Source organism: Rhinolophus sinicus, linkage group LG09 (assembly GCF_036562045.2).
Source record: "Rhinolophus sinicus isolate RSC01 linkage group LG09, ASM3656204v1, whole genome shotgun sequence".
Classification (NCBI taxonomy): Eukaryota; Metazoa; Chordata; class Mammalia; order Chiroptera; family Rhinolophidae; genus Rhinolophus; species Rhinolophus sinicus.
The window spans coordinates 5975098-5990721 of record NC_133758.1 but is presented as its reverse complement, the minus strand read 5'-3'; the positions used below and the strand labels follow the sequence as shown (position 1 = coordinate 5990721).

Below are 15624 nucleotides of genomic sequence, written 5' to 3'. Positions count from 1 at the left end.
CATAGACACAGACAATAGTTTAGTAGTTACCAGAGGGTAAGGGGAGAGGGGGTTGGGAGATGAGGGTAAGGGGGATCAAATATATGGTGATGGAAGGAGAACTGACTCTGGGTGGTGAACACACAATGGGATTTATAGATGATGTAATACAGAATTGTGCACCTGAAATCTATGTAATTTTACTAACAATTGTCACCCCAATAAATTTAAAAAAAAAAAAAGAATGTGCCTTTTAGAAACAAGGGGCTTAGGATATTCAAATGTCCCTAGCACCTCTGTCTTACATGTTCCCAAGTTAAGAAAAGGATTCTTATAGGTGTTTTTCTTTTTTGTTTTTGGTAGGGGTTTTTTGGTCACCTTTCTTTCTTTCTAACCCTCAGTCTCATATGTCAGTCTTAAGCTGTAGCTTCTAATTTGAACTCATTTGCGTCCTGAGTGTCATCTCCCAGTCCCCTTTCATGAATAGTGACCTGTGGAAAGAGTTCTTCTCCAGACCAGTGGTTCTCAAACTGTAATGTGCATAGGAATTGGCTGGAGCCATTGTCAAACGCAGGTTCCAATCCAGTAGCCTGGACAGGCACCCAACACGGCAGGGGCTGATGGTCTGTGGACCACACATTGAATACCAAGACAATGGCCATCAAAATGATGTCACCTGTGCCCTAATCGTCTTCTCCAGTGCTGTCTTGCTACCACAACACTGTGTAGACTTGTAAGAAAACACATCTCCGTAGCTCTTCCTTACCAGCCTCAAGAGAGCATGTTTTAAACAGTAAACAAGAAACTTAAACTGATGATTCCAACATGGCTGACAAAAGTCATAAAAATAAGCCAGTTTTACGGAAGAATGTTGATGTCATCTTAGCTTTTGGTACCTGGATTGAATTAGATTACAGTCACCTAAAATGTCTTTGTTGTTTGATGCCTGTGTGTTGTCATTTCTTTTTCTTGATCAAAGAATGAAGTTTACAGTAGCTTTTGTTTCAGAGGCTGGAACAAACCCTTCTGTCCACTTTCAAACTTCCTCACTGGGCAGACTTAAGTCCCAGGAAGTGGATACGAGTCAGACGTTTGTATCTCAATGACTGGGCATGAAATAACAATTTGTGTCTTCATTATCTCATTTCCGAAGGCTAATAAGCATTGTTTTTCACATGACAGTGAACAAAAGTCCACCTCAAACAAATGTGCTCACTACTTATCGGTGGTTTTCCTGCTCCTGCTGCTGGGTTTCTTTACTCGTCTGAATCGACAAAGAAAACTCATTTGTTTCACTTTGTGAAAACTCTTCATTTTTCCCCCAGACTTTCCATTTCACGCTGTGTGAATTTTATTAAGATCTCTTTCTCAGAAGCTAAGTGCTGGCTCTATGGGGCCCTAAGGGGTGGTAGTCACAGGCTCTGTAATGTTTGAAGCCTCTTGCGACGTTTCTACTGAAAACTCCTTGGAGAATCATAGAGAAGGATCTGAAAATCTTTTGGGTGCTGGAAGATGTAGTTTGGCTTCATGAACATTTTGTGCAAATCTTTTGATGGTAAAACCTGAAAACCAGCAACACAGCAATCCAGTTTGTACCCAACATCTGAGCGGTGACATCTTGATAGTGAGTGAGTCTTTCTGAAGGCCTCCAACGCATTTTTAAAGCTGGCTTAAAATAATAATGTAAAATATTTTTCACGTTAGAATTAGCCTTTGTTGATAAAACTTACCTATAATCCTATCGCCTAACAAATTGTCAGTGGTTTTATTCCAATAAAAAATTATGTTTTAAAAAGATAATTAGAATTAAATAATTGAAAAAGAATTTATACTCTGACTTTTCCTCTTGAGTTTACATAATAAAAATGTCTAAGGTATTATATGTTCTCAGAAATGACATAGAAATAGTTGCATTATAGTCCATCAGAAAAAAATACTATAATTAAGCTAACCATTTCTCTAAAATAGATATTGGAATTAGTTCCACACTTTATCAATGATGAAAATAGTTGAGCACTTAATATGTGCTAAGTTACACTACAAATATTTTACATATCAAGACTTTTAAGTGTCGTAAAGATCTTATGAGATGGGTACCATTGTTTTTCCTGTGTTAGAGACGTGGAAAGGAGGTACAGGCAAGTTATTCAACTTGCCCCAAGTCACACTTCTGGTAAGTGGGAGAGCCAAAAATCAAACCAAATAAAATAGTCTCCTTCATGCCATGTGAATTTCCTAGACTACACCAAGATTCTACTTAAGGATTGCTTGGTTTAAATAAAAGTTTCAGCCTATGAATACAAATTTATAAAGTAAAATTTTGTAATCTTCTCATTGGTTCCTACTGCAATGAGTATATAATTGCAAATTTTTTCTTAAGTTTTTTAAATTTCAAGAGTTATCAAGTCATAGGAAATAGTGCTATGATATCACAAATGTGAAAATCCTGTAAAAAAAAAAGACTTCATTTTTATTCTTTAAATATTGGTAAGACGTGCATTGCAATAACCTAAACCACTTTTATAGGTTCCTTTACACTGTTGTGAACACTGCATCTTTAAAAATCCTAATGTACATGGATTTTCACCCTGAGTTCCATTCTCATATGCCATTTAAACACGTGTTGGTTGGTTGGTTGGTTGATTGGTTGGATCAAAGAGGAATCTGCTTCACTGCCTCCTGTGACAGTCCAGGAAGAGGGTAACACAGGGCGAGGGTATTTTTTACATGGCAAACCGTTATGCACTTGAACACATGAAGACCCATCTCTTTCCCTATCTCTATTCTCACAGAATGTGTGATACAGGAGAAGGACTATTCACTTTTCAAACAAGGGAAGGAGAAATGATCTATCAGAAGGTCCATTCTGCGACACTGGCCATAGCTGAGCAACATGAAAGATTAATGCTAGAAATGGAACAGAAGGCCCGGGTAAGGCTCCCTCCTTTGTAACCGAACAGCTTGGAAATGAATGTCACTGAGGTCTCATGCACATCGTTTATATGTGGGTCCATTCATGTCCGTACCCCAGTGTCCACCCCCACCCCAGCCCCAAGAGCTCATCCCAGTTACTAAATCTCATCTCTCTAATACCCTATTCAGCTTATGACAAAAGAAGTAATTTATGGCTGCTAACAGGGAGCTCTGCACTCCGTCTGTCTACCTATGACCTGTTACCACCGTTACCCAAAAAGGGGTGGAGTGCATAGAGACTGAAATAAGAAGCATTGCTCGGGGCATATCTCCACAGAGATTTAAATGTCGGCCCAGAATAACTAGGAAAATTAAGTTAGTACCAGAAAGGATTCCACTTTTCTTCTGGTCTTTACCTTTATCCTAGAGTCTCTGAAATGTCTCGCTCTTCCCGTGTATATTTCAGAGCCAATAACAAAATGTTTGCAGAAGGAGGTTACACTGTTTACCGACAGAATGATTTGTCTATGATCCTGTCCTGGAAATATGCTACCTACACTTTCAGGATCAAACTAAGAAATACTTTAGTAAACAACCTGAAATAGTAAATTTTACAAGTAGCTGGAAAAAATTATAAGCTTTGCTACTAACTACTTTGAAGAGCAAACAATGGAATGATTATTGGCTATAATCTTAAGAGGTGAATATTCTCTATTTCTTCAGGATTTATGAAAATGCGTTATATTGTATCCGTGAGAGGACAAGTGAAGCTGTAGAAAATGGGTGGGTCACTCATCAGAAGAACATTTGTAACTCTATTTCTGTTTACAACAAAGGAGTTAGAGATCTAGTATCATATGAGTTTTGATTTTTTAAATTCTCAGTTACATAACATTTTAAAGAATAGAAAAGGTCTCTTTCAAATATAACAAAGTAGTTTAGCAAATGATGTTAACATTATTCTTAGTGCATTTGTAATTTTCTCAATATTGCATATATAATTGTGTCTCTTTATCTAGGATGAGGTTTAAAGAGCTCTCTTAATACTGAAGGGTGACAAGTCAAGTCAGGCTCAGACAGGACATTTAGCCTTCCACGGGGATGAGTGGATAGCTTGAACATTACTAGGATTATTAGTATGACTATGGGATTCATTAAGGATGTATCAATAAGAGGTTGGTATGACTTAGTCTTCTAGATTGGGGATAAACTTAAACCATTGTAACAGTCATCTAAATTAATATAACATTTTTTCCAGTGGCTTAAATCAGATGAAAGACTATAACTACCAAATTTCAAATGATTTCAGAATCTTACACATTCATTATCAGCCCATATTTGCAATCTGCTGAAGCTCATTTGCAACCACAATTAAAAATTGTGATGTCACTTGCTGTTAGTGAACAGTTGTAGTTCTTCTTTACTTATAGTTGTTCCAAACAGGCAAAATATTCATCAGTACAGTCATTTAAATTATATTTTCATGAAGGAAATGCCAAGAGATATTGCATACCACCATCATTGTGTGCCATAAAGGAAAGCACTCAGTCTGTCCGGGCTTCCCAATTCCTCCAATTACTGGCTGCGTAAATTTGGGCTTGGGTGAGTTATTTACTCTCTATATGTCTCACTTTCCTTTGTCTGTAAAGTGGGGACATACTAGTTCTACTTATTTGGTTGTTATGAGGTATCTGTGCATTGAGATATATATATATATAGTGCTGAGAATAGACCTGGCACATAGAAAATACCATGAAAAGATTCATTATTATGATGATGACCCCTCTGTAGGAGTGATTTTGAATAATTATGATTTGCAATGTTTGTGATGACACTAAATTGTCTTTCCCAAGGGTAGCTAACTAATATATTTTCATCCCTTTCAAGTATGTCTAACAACTTGTGCCCAAAATTTGCAAAACCAAATTTCATTGGATTTGCTCTTGATGCTGTTGTGTGTTATCACGTCCTGTGTCACTGAGAAACAAGTCCGGGGAGGGGAGTTGTCATCTCTAATTAGGCGTTAGAGACGGTCGGTCCACTTAGTAAGGTCTCAGGGAGTGTAAAGCTGGAGGACACCACCAGGGACCTGGGTGCTCTGAGATAGAAGGGGGAGCGGGGCAGATGTTGAAATAGCAGCCTCAGTACAGCTCAACAAAGAATCCAAATGTTTCTAGAAATCACAAAATCAGAGACTCCATCACGTTTGTACATACATGTAAAAGGAGTGTTTGGTTGAATTTCAAAAAATGATTGCACAGCTATGCTTTTCTCTGAAGGTTGATACTAATAAAATTACTCCAGATCTGGTCCCCTTTCAGAGTAAGCTGAACTCTGAATGATGCATTTCAGAGGACATGGTACCACAACTTGAGAGCTGTCCAAGTTCCCCAGATTCTACAAACATAGGCAAAGGTTTCCAGGTCGCTAAGACACAAGTTTTTCTTTTTATTTTAAGAGAATGCCTTTACATGCACAAGTCTCTTTTAAAAACAAAGTTCCAACAAGTATGAAATATTTATGAAGCAGTAACTCTTCATTTGCTTATTTAAAATAAAATGAAGGTTTGTGCTATAAACTAGACGAAAGTGTAACTTGGGAGTTGGAAAGGTACCAGAAAACCTATCTAAAATATAAAAATGGTGCATTTCATTTAGTATGTATCTAATACAAAATAAGATGACCCTGTTCATTGGCCTTCCAAGTTTTAAAACTGGGCCATTGGAGATTAATATTGATCTGATAGAAAATGTTTATATATTTTTAATGTGATTAAAATGATTTTACAAGATTAAATTACCAATGAGTTATGTAAGCAATGAGTGCTTCAAACATAGATTCTCAGGCAACTGAAACATTTGCTTGCATCTTTTTAAAGACAGGTGATTCTGGAGTGTTACTACCTTGATAGATAAACAAACATGAATAAGAAATAGTTCAACAACCATTTCTTAACTGTCAGAGAAAGAATCCAATAAAATCTTTTCACATCATATGGTTGTAAAACCTTGTTTTGCCCTTGTTTATTACCTTCCTTCTAGGGGAACATATGAATAAACATATTTTGATATATCACCATAATCTAAGCTAGGCAATATTTCTATTCTTGCTTGAAGAATCTAATATCTGGAAAAACAGTGTGAATTAAACAGTACATTTGCACTGACGGTACTGGATAAAAAAGAATCGCTAAATTGGTAAGGCTGTAAAAAGTGTATATTTTGGTTTCCTTCACTGAGAATGATAACGAAAGAATTAATTAATATTAATTGACTCAATTAAGGAGTTTTTAGATGGAGGTTAGCTAGTCATTAACCATTCACAGGTTTATAGAGCACTTACTCTGTGCTCAGTGCTCTGCGTGGTGGCATAAGGAATACAAGAGAAGAATAAGAATGTTCCTTCCTTCTAAGTGGCCCAGAATTTTATGGGATCGAATAGTTAATACAACCCAGACTAAGATTATTTTATGTTCTTCTACTCCTTAAAACATCAAAACTCTTCTACACCTTAATGTAACTAATTGAATCAGATGGGTCAGAGATCACCGTCACCAAATGTTGGTCAGTGATACCAAAACACCCATTGGGCTTATTCATATAATCATGACAATGGAGCCTGACTGATTTCTTGAATAATCAACTTATTGGAAGGTCCTCAGTCCAACCTCCCTTCCCTTGATTTCTGCAGTACAAGGAGACAACGGCCCCCTTTTGCTTCAGCCTCTCACTCCTCTACCTACTAAGTGAGGAACGGACAAAGTTCATAGGAGACAAAGGGAAAGCAGTCTTAAGTCGCCTCAACATTTTCTTGACTTACTCATCCCAATCCAGTCTCGTTTAAAAAGAGTCTTGGTTTGGGGGAATGTGTGGGAGAATGGAGCCACGGCAATGAATTTTAAACTGGTGCTATTTCTGAGACACTCCTGAGATTCATCGATGTGGAGATATTATTAAAGCTAGATATTTAAACAAGCAGCACCTCTAGAACGCGTTTCCATTTCAGAGATCATTCTCGTTCTTTTGAACAATAATCATTTAAAAACAAATTATCTTATTTCCGTGTACAGTGTAAGATGAAAAGACATTTCTGATGAAGAAGCAGCACTGTCTTACTCCGCCGTTCTCTTCGGCAAGGAGATGTGGCTGCTGCCACATCGATCTGAGCAGAAGGCAAAGTGGGGAGGGTCACAGGACAAAGTGGCTAGCTTCATGCAAAACTCAAATAGTGACTCAACATGAAGTGAATTTGCTCTTCTGGATTTATATTTGATCATGGAACATATCCAAGTATTGACTACTTTCCGCTTATGAAATAATTTGTTGTCTAAATAGTTGCATGAATGGGGAAATACTATTATATTGCGTCAATTCCAAACTGCACATTTGTTTTCACATTTGAATATCTCTCCAGTCAAATGTGAGTTTCAGTTTAATTAGTAGCACTATTCTTTCATGGGGCCTCATAAAATAATGTTATCTGTCAACTGATGCCATCTTAGAGTGCATAAAACACCATAATACCTGTTAGAAGGCATATTGTGAAGACACTGAATTGTTCTTCCTTACTGTGGCTAAATAATACCTCTCAGTTCCTTTCAAGTATATCTAACACGGGTATGAGCACCATGTATGTATTTTTAGTTTTTGAAGGAATGAGAAAGCCTTCCAGAATGGGCTCTATCCTAAGCCATTTGGCTTCCCTTTTAGTGAAAGCATTCTTCATACCCACATTCTGCAGGAATCCCTATCAGCTATGAAAATAATAATAATAATGAGTTTTCCCACATTGAAAATGTGAGGAATCTGGAAGCATAATAGTCTGCTGAGAAGGACACAGAAAAATTTTAACACTTTTTGCAATCTCTTTTCTAAGTATGTTCAGAGAAGTTTAAGAAATTCTAGGAAAAGTTTAAATGTGTGATTTGTGATTGTAAATGGTATGTAATATCTAATATGTAGATATTATCTGATAATAAATCCTTTGTTCAAAGTTCTATTCATGAACCTATTGCTCACTATTATCAATTACTAATCATAAGACAAGAGCCCTCAATATTATTGACAATGACCAGTTCTCTGCTGGGAAATGCCAAATTGTGAAATTTAATTTTACTGATTGATAGACACTGATTGCAATAAACCAACACAAGCTCAATTAGAACAAATTACTATAGTCAACAATTAAAGTGGGCCCATGATGCTAATTAATCAATTCACTTACTATTGTTCCAGTTTCAGAATACTAAAGAAAATTTAGTCTTTAAACCAACACACAAACACAAAGAAGAATGCACATTTCTGCATAAATACACAAATGAGAAGGAAATGTTGAGAAAGCCGTGTGTAAGTTTTCTACTAAGTCATGCTGTAACACAATATAATGGTAAGGATTTTATTTACATCACATTCTTTTTCCTCAAAATTTGTTGTGGATACTCTAGATGTCATTTTCGAAAATGTAGATGATAGAAAGATAAATAGATAAATGATAGATAGATAATATTTTATATTTAATTGATTTGATTCGAGTTGATAACATATAAGGAAAATGACTGCCTAACAGAAAAGAGTGCAATTTCCATGTTAAAAAATACAATTTTGTTTCTTTTATTTGTATTGCCAGAATCGAGCAATAATAAGGAAACTCTACAAGAATTCTTTTCTTTTTTTCTTTTAAGTAGGGTAGACTTATTTATACGTGGGCATACAATATGTTCATGGCAATAACAAAAATGATTTCCTTAAAGTAAAACAATAGATTTCAAAGGTCAACCAAGATGATTCAGTGTCACGCGGGGTGTCAGGCGGGGTCTCTGTTCCCGCTCCCCACATAAAAACACAGGATATGGTGAGGCCAAAGAGCAACACCCACGGAGCCATAGATAAGGGAGTCATACCACTATAGTCTCGCTGGCGGCTGGGTTGGAGACTCAGGAAACAGGAACCACATGATCCACAGCCCTCACTCCGCCACTTGCTAGCTCAGCCACCACCTTCTTGCTAGCCCCCATTTTCTGCTAGCGTAGCCACGGCAGTTATATTAGTGGCTAATGGCTCACTGGTTACAGCTGACAGCCAACTAGCCACAGCTGATGGCCAGCCAATCACTGTCGATGGCCATTTACTTCCTGAGCCAGCAGCTTTCCACGTGAGGCCGAGAGCCTAGAAACTGCACTCCTGGCTCTGCCCCACAGTCAGCATACAAATGTGTAATTATGACATACACACATATGACCCAAATAATCTGACTGCCTTCTCTTTGAGACAGTGCTGTAAAATAGAAGAAAAGGGAAAAAACGAAACAAAACAAAACAAAAAACATGTAGGCCAGTAGCGGGCAAGCTAAAGTCTAATAAATTGATGTATGAATTGCATGGCAATATAATTAAGCAATATATTCAAAGACTGTGAGCTTAGTCATGAATTCCTGGCATGTATTTAATAAATGCTCATGCATTAATTGAAGCAGTGCAGCATAGTAGCGAACCACGTCGTCTAGAGAAAGACTCACAGAGCTGTGTGACCTGTGCAAGTCACCTTCTCTGTGTCGTGGTGATCTCTTCTTAAAGAAGGAAATAGGAGCAATGATAATATCTACTCCAGAGGGGTAGGATACCTCCTTGTCTTTAGTAAAAGCTCAATTATTGTTAGGTAATTCATAAAATGGCTGGAAAAAGAAAAAAAAAATTAGCTTTATTTTTAAACAGGTAAAATTGTATAACCATCATTAAAAGTTCATCCCAGCTCTCATTACATGCAGACATTGGAAATCAATTATATAAAGTAGATATTTACGTATTTTAAAATCAAATGATAGCAAAATTTTATTTAAAACACCTTAAAAAATAATGTTTTAACATGTACTTCTGTTTCTTATAATCAAACACTAGCTCTCTGTAAATGCACCTACTTACAGATGGATGGCTAGCTAGATGACCGACACTATGTATATTCTTAAAAGCATTACTTATTACAGATAAGAATGGTGTTCAAGGTATTTGTGAAGATGTTTGTAATAATTTCTGATGTTATTCTAAAGCCTAGCTTCTTTTTCATACTCTATGAAAGTATTTTGGTTAATGCATGGTTTATAATATGTAATAACATTCAGGTTTTTTTCAAGTCTAGCGAAAATAATATTCCATAAAGTCTAATTTTAAATGACATCTCGCAGCTTCCATTAAGTGATTATATAAGCTACATTTTATTTGTTAGTCTGGTACAGACTCAGCAATGTATCTTCTAACTCCTTCCCATTTATCGTGAATAAAATGGAAGATTAAATGTGAGGTGTCCCCTACTGAAAATGAAGTCAAATGTGTGAGAAACCAAGTGCCCATAAACCTTCAAACGTCACTGTTTAAATGAATCCAAACAGTGCTGAGCTTGGCTGCCTACAGGGCTCTGGGGTTCCTATTTCTATACACGTTTTGAGTTTCATGAGCTCCTTTCCAAAAACAAATACAACTAAATGTGCTCGACTGGGATTGCACTTGTATTCAGCATTTCCATATGAAGTAGCACCACATTTTTTTCTTACCCTGACATACATTTCTCACGCCACACATCACGCTAGCCTGTTTCCTAACCACTTGTATTTTTGTAGTGCTTCCAATGTACAGTATATGTTCCTACCCAATCCCTCTTGTCTCAGACATACCAGGCAACGTGTTGACACATCCCCCCAATATGAGGCATTTCTTAACTCCACCATACAGAAAAAGTGGTGACTGTCCCCTCCCAGCTTCTGTTATGCATGCATGCATGTGAGTGCATGGGCACCCTCACTTGGACACACACACACACACACACACACACACACACCCGGCTACCAGCATTGCTTACCTGCCTCCCACCCGTGTCCCACCTCTCCCACCTGCGCATACCCACTAACAATTCCTCATGTTCAGATTTCTTGGATTTTGAACTTCTGTTAAGTTCTTAGATCTGAGTGTATGCCTCTGCCGTCATTGTCATTTCTTTTATAGCTCGTTTTGGACAGATTCCCACGTCTTGACCACATGTATACCTAGACGCATCTAATCTAAGCCACCTGTCGCAGGCAGTAGTAGCCGTAATAATGCAGCCATCTTTACCAAGCACTTTAGACAGGAAAACATTGTGCTTTTCACACTAAAAGCATTATCGTATAAAATATTTATAACACTTAAGGTGGATTGTATTAATTCCAATGTAGAGATAAGGAAAAGGTGAACCTTAACAAAACAGTGCAAGTACCTTGCCTGAGGTCGAATGCCTGGACAGCTGTGGAGATGATGTCTGATAACAGGTCTGCTGACAGCACAGCTCCTGGGCTGACAGCTCTAACTTAGCCGCACGTTGTGCTGTCCTGCTTTCAGCATAAGCAGGCGGCATTCACCTTCTTGCCTGGCCCAGGGGATTTGACCCAGTTGGTGTCATTTTCATCTTATCTGCTCCCTGAAGAAAAGGGATCCAGTAATTTCCTTTACAGTGAGTTAGGGTGAACATGGACTAACACCGGGGACTTGGAGGTATCACTCACTGCCTGCATCACCATGAGCAAAGGATCTCATTGCCCTGAGCCTCATTTTCCTCGTCTGTAAAGTTCAGATGGCATATTTGTTGGCAGATTATGTGGATAGTGAATGAGATAATGTATGACACCACTGTGCACGTTGCCAGGCACGTAGAAAATGACTCAGAAAGGCTAATTTATAAATGCTAAATTTTTCCTTTCCTAATTGTGCAGATTTGCATCTCAAGTGTTAGCACAGTTTTTAAATTCTAGGCAATAATTAAGGAGATGCAGAGCAAAAGGAAAATTAATTTGTGAACATTTTTTATATAAATGAATTTTATGTGGGTAAATATAAATTAGCATTAATGTTCATCTCAGGGGGAGGCAGAATCTCAAAACAGTAAAGGGAAATTGTAAAAGGCAACAAGGGAACCTGGAAAATGTTTGTGGTAAAAGCAGGAAGAGGTGCTGGTAAGCAGGACGTCACAAAAATCACAGCAGTTGTCAGGCCCTACCTGTTGCTTCTTTGCAGCACAGATCCTCTCCACGTAGGACGCTGTCTTGTCGCATAATGTAATATCTGGGAAGGAAACTCGTATTTCCCACTACATGCCAGCATCGAAGTCTAAATAGCAGTGGATTCAGAAGTCAAGAAAACTGTTTTCTATTCGAAGTTCTATAGTTGGGATTTTACCTTGAGCGAAGTTCCGAGTTTTTCTAGATTTAGTTTCCCGTCTGTAAGATGAGAACTGCTCGATTCTCTAAGAAGGTTTCCAACCTTGAACTCCATGGCCTGTGCACATGGTTACCTTGGGCTTCCTCACATCATGGCAGCCTCAGAGTACACGGTGACTCAGCAAAAGTGGAAGGACGAAGAAACTGCCTTGAAGGTCTTAAAAGACGTGCCCACTACAGACATGGTGTCATAGCAACCATATGTTAGTGGTCAAAGCGGTCACCAGCCAGCCCAGATTTAACAACATGGAACCAGAAGCCCTGTTTCTGAATGCAGGTTTTTCAAGAATTTGCAACCATCTTCAATCTTCCACAAAAATAATGTAACATGTCACACTATTTATGATGCATCTTCATTTGAAAGACATCACACAGACCTTCTCGATGGTCAAAAAAATACAGAAGTGCAGAACAGAAATGCAATTCTATTCTCAATGCTTCCAGAGGATATATGGCCTTAGGAAAGTCGATTACTATCTCAAAGTCTCAGCCTCCTCTCATTTTAAAGAGGAACACTTCACCCCTTTCCTGTCTCCCAAGACTTTTATGAAGATTTAACCAGATAATGTAAATGATTTCTGGGCCAAAGGCCAGGTAAAATGACTAAAAGAATATAAAATTATAGAATAGTTGAATTCAGCTGAAAAATAAAGAAAAGGCATTTTCTGTACATATGTTGGAAATGCCTAGGAATTTCTACTAGACCAAGTGCAGATGAAACAAGGAGATTTAATGGACAAAAACAATGCCATTTCTTGAGAAAGAAGCCCAGACTTTCTAGGAGAATAGAGGAGATTATTAACCCATTTATTTGGAAGAGTGGGGCTAAAAGATGGAGGTGAGGTTGAACCTTGGGACAGGGAGAACTTTTATAAGTAGAATCTAAAAATATAACTAAAGACTGGGAAAATAAGTTATAGAACCATAAAACTTTCAGAAATCTTTGTGTGTCAAATGAAGTCCATTTTCATGTATAAAATAGCACTACAATATACAAGAGGACATAGGCAGGAATATGTTAATTAGTAATTTGAAATTAAAACTTTCCTTCATATCTGATGAAGTAGATTTTAAAACTAAGCAAATATATAGAGAAGGAAATACAGAGTGAATTGTGTGTGTGTCTATGTGTGTGTGTGTGTGTGTGTGTGTAGAGGACCTATGTTGATTTTGCATCTTTTCAAGTACCTATAACACATATAAAGAAATTTCCGTTTATTAGATAAAAATGAAAAATAAATTTCAATGCAGAAACTACTCAGGCCATGTTTTCTGACCACAATGCATTATTAATTAAAAACTAATAATATATGCACAAAAAAACAACATCTCAACAAAATGAACACAAGAAATCTTCTGCATAGAAGAGGAAATTTAGGAAAGAATTCTTTTTATCCTACTTATCAAGCCATTGGAAGTGGACAAAGTCACATTCAGAAGTAAATGTTTTCATCAATAATCAAAAAAGAATTTAAATACAAATATACAACTTGAAGAGATAGAAAAGACCAGACAGTAGAAATGAATTAGGACAAAAGCAAAATATATAAGAAAAACTGAAAAATTTAAATTACATAAATAAATTTAAAAATCTGAATCTCTCTAAAAGAAAAATTTTTAAATATAGAAAAAATTATCCAAAGTAAAACCCAAATATAGAAATTAGGTCTATGAAAGGACTTATAAAAATAGGCAAAATTATTTTCTGAAGTTGGAGAACGTGATGCTTTTTTTATAAAAATGTAAATGCCAAGTAACTTTAGGAGAAGTGATGACTCTTTGGGAAGCAGTGGTCGTCATTCTACTTGTATATACATAAACAATTTCCCCTAGATAAGATACTGACTTAACTGTGGTTTTTTGTTTAAGTTTCTCGATATCCTTTAATATTGAGACTTGTTGTTTCTAGTATCAAAAGAGCAGAAACAACTTGAAAACCTTTAATGTGAATGTGTTGAAATATTGGGGGCATATTGAGATGGTCTTTTGTATTAGTCAGGGTTTGTTTAAGGAAATAGGGCCGATGGTGGGGAGCTCAATAGAGAGGATTTAATAAGGTAATTTAGATTCAAGGTGTGGGAAGAGCAGAGACAGCCAGAGATGAGCAAAAGCAGAGAAGATCCTGCCAGCCCACCTCCTTTGCCTGCTACGGTTCATGGATACCGGCAGCAAACATGGACTCCTGGATCAGAAACAGAGGCGTCTGTCACTCATGGCACCGCAGATAGCACGAGTTCCATGCTCCAGCAGTTCTGTCCCCGAGTCCCTCAGGCCACGTGGAGCAGCCCCAAAGGATGCTACATGTATGTGTCACAGCTGAGGAATCTGAGTTTAGGAACTCCTGATCATATACAGTGGCTGCCAGCAAACCTGCCTAACCTTTGCCCTGGAAGAAAACAGTACCCGTGTTATCCTGGACAGGAATCAAATCTGCCCTCTGCCCTGAGGACACGTCTCTCCCAAGGCTGTTTGCTCTATGAACATACTGGAAACTATAGTAAAGAATAAGACTTGTCACAAGAAATGCAAAACCTGAGTGACCCAGGAAGAATGATCTCCTAACAACTACCCTTTCAACCAAACATTTTCAAAAGAGTTTTCTGAAGTTTAAGGGAAGGGAGGGAAGAGGGTAGCAGCAGGAAATGGTATGGTGATCGCTCTTTGACGTCATATGCTAATCTCAGATGTAGACAAATAAAAAATAAGTAAATATATATATGGCCTAAATGAGAATGAGCAGAAGCAGCCAACCCTTATTTATATCTTTATGAGAGTCTTCTCAATACAAGGTTCCTTGCTTTGGGTTTTCTTTCTCATCCACTGAAGGACCTAAGACTTACCCATATGATGCTCAGATAAAGGAATTACCTGTATGTCCAAAGGACACACTTTAGACCAAAATCATGCTCTTAGGCTGTGGGCTTTGAGAGATGCATAGTTGCAGCTTTTGAATAAAATAGGAATATTTTAACTTCTATCCAGTCTTAGTGAGCTGTGACCTGTACTCTTTCCAGATGCTAAATAAGCAACATCTGGTTCATTGCTCAGTATCTCAGTGAACTGATTGCTATTTCAAGAAGAATGAAACTGAAAGAAAGTTAGTGCCAAAATGGCAAATAGTTAGGGCAAGTGTGTCAAGAACGGAATTAATTGTTTCCGGATCTAGATGATGTCTACATCTAAGCTGGAGCATCCTTTCTGAATCCTGACGCCATGCAAAAGAAGCAGGTGACTGTTGCCTGCAGGGAAGAGTCCAAGTTCAGATGCTGAGGGAGCTATGGCAAGATGGTTGCAGAATTTTTACAGTTTCCGAAGGAATCTCTCACTGACTGAAGCAACTGAGTCATCAGAACAGATCCTCACAGATAAGAAGCAAAAGAACTATGAAGACATGGATTCATCTTCTGTGAATTTTTAAAATACAGCAATTGTTTAGAAACAATGTCACAATGTCATTTTCTCTTTTATATATGTAAGCATAGGCATTTATTTGCA

The 15624-nt window shown here is 37.5% G+C and overlaps 1 protein-coding gene across 1 annotated transcript in view; it reads left to right on the top strand.

Annotated features, from left to right (window-relative positions):
- Positions 1 to 15624, top strand: part of DOK6 (docking protein 6) — a 272321-nt gene that overhangs the window by 207976 nt on the left and 48721 nt on the right. The window contains exon 6 of the mRNA XM_019729346.2: positions 2772 to 2910. Within this exon, the coding sequence (XP_019584905.1) occupies positions 2772 to 2910 (139 nt within the window). The remainder of the gene's footprint in view (positions 1 to 2771; positions 2911 to 15624) is intronic.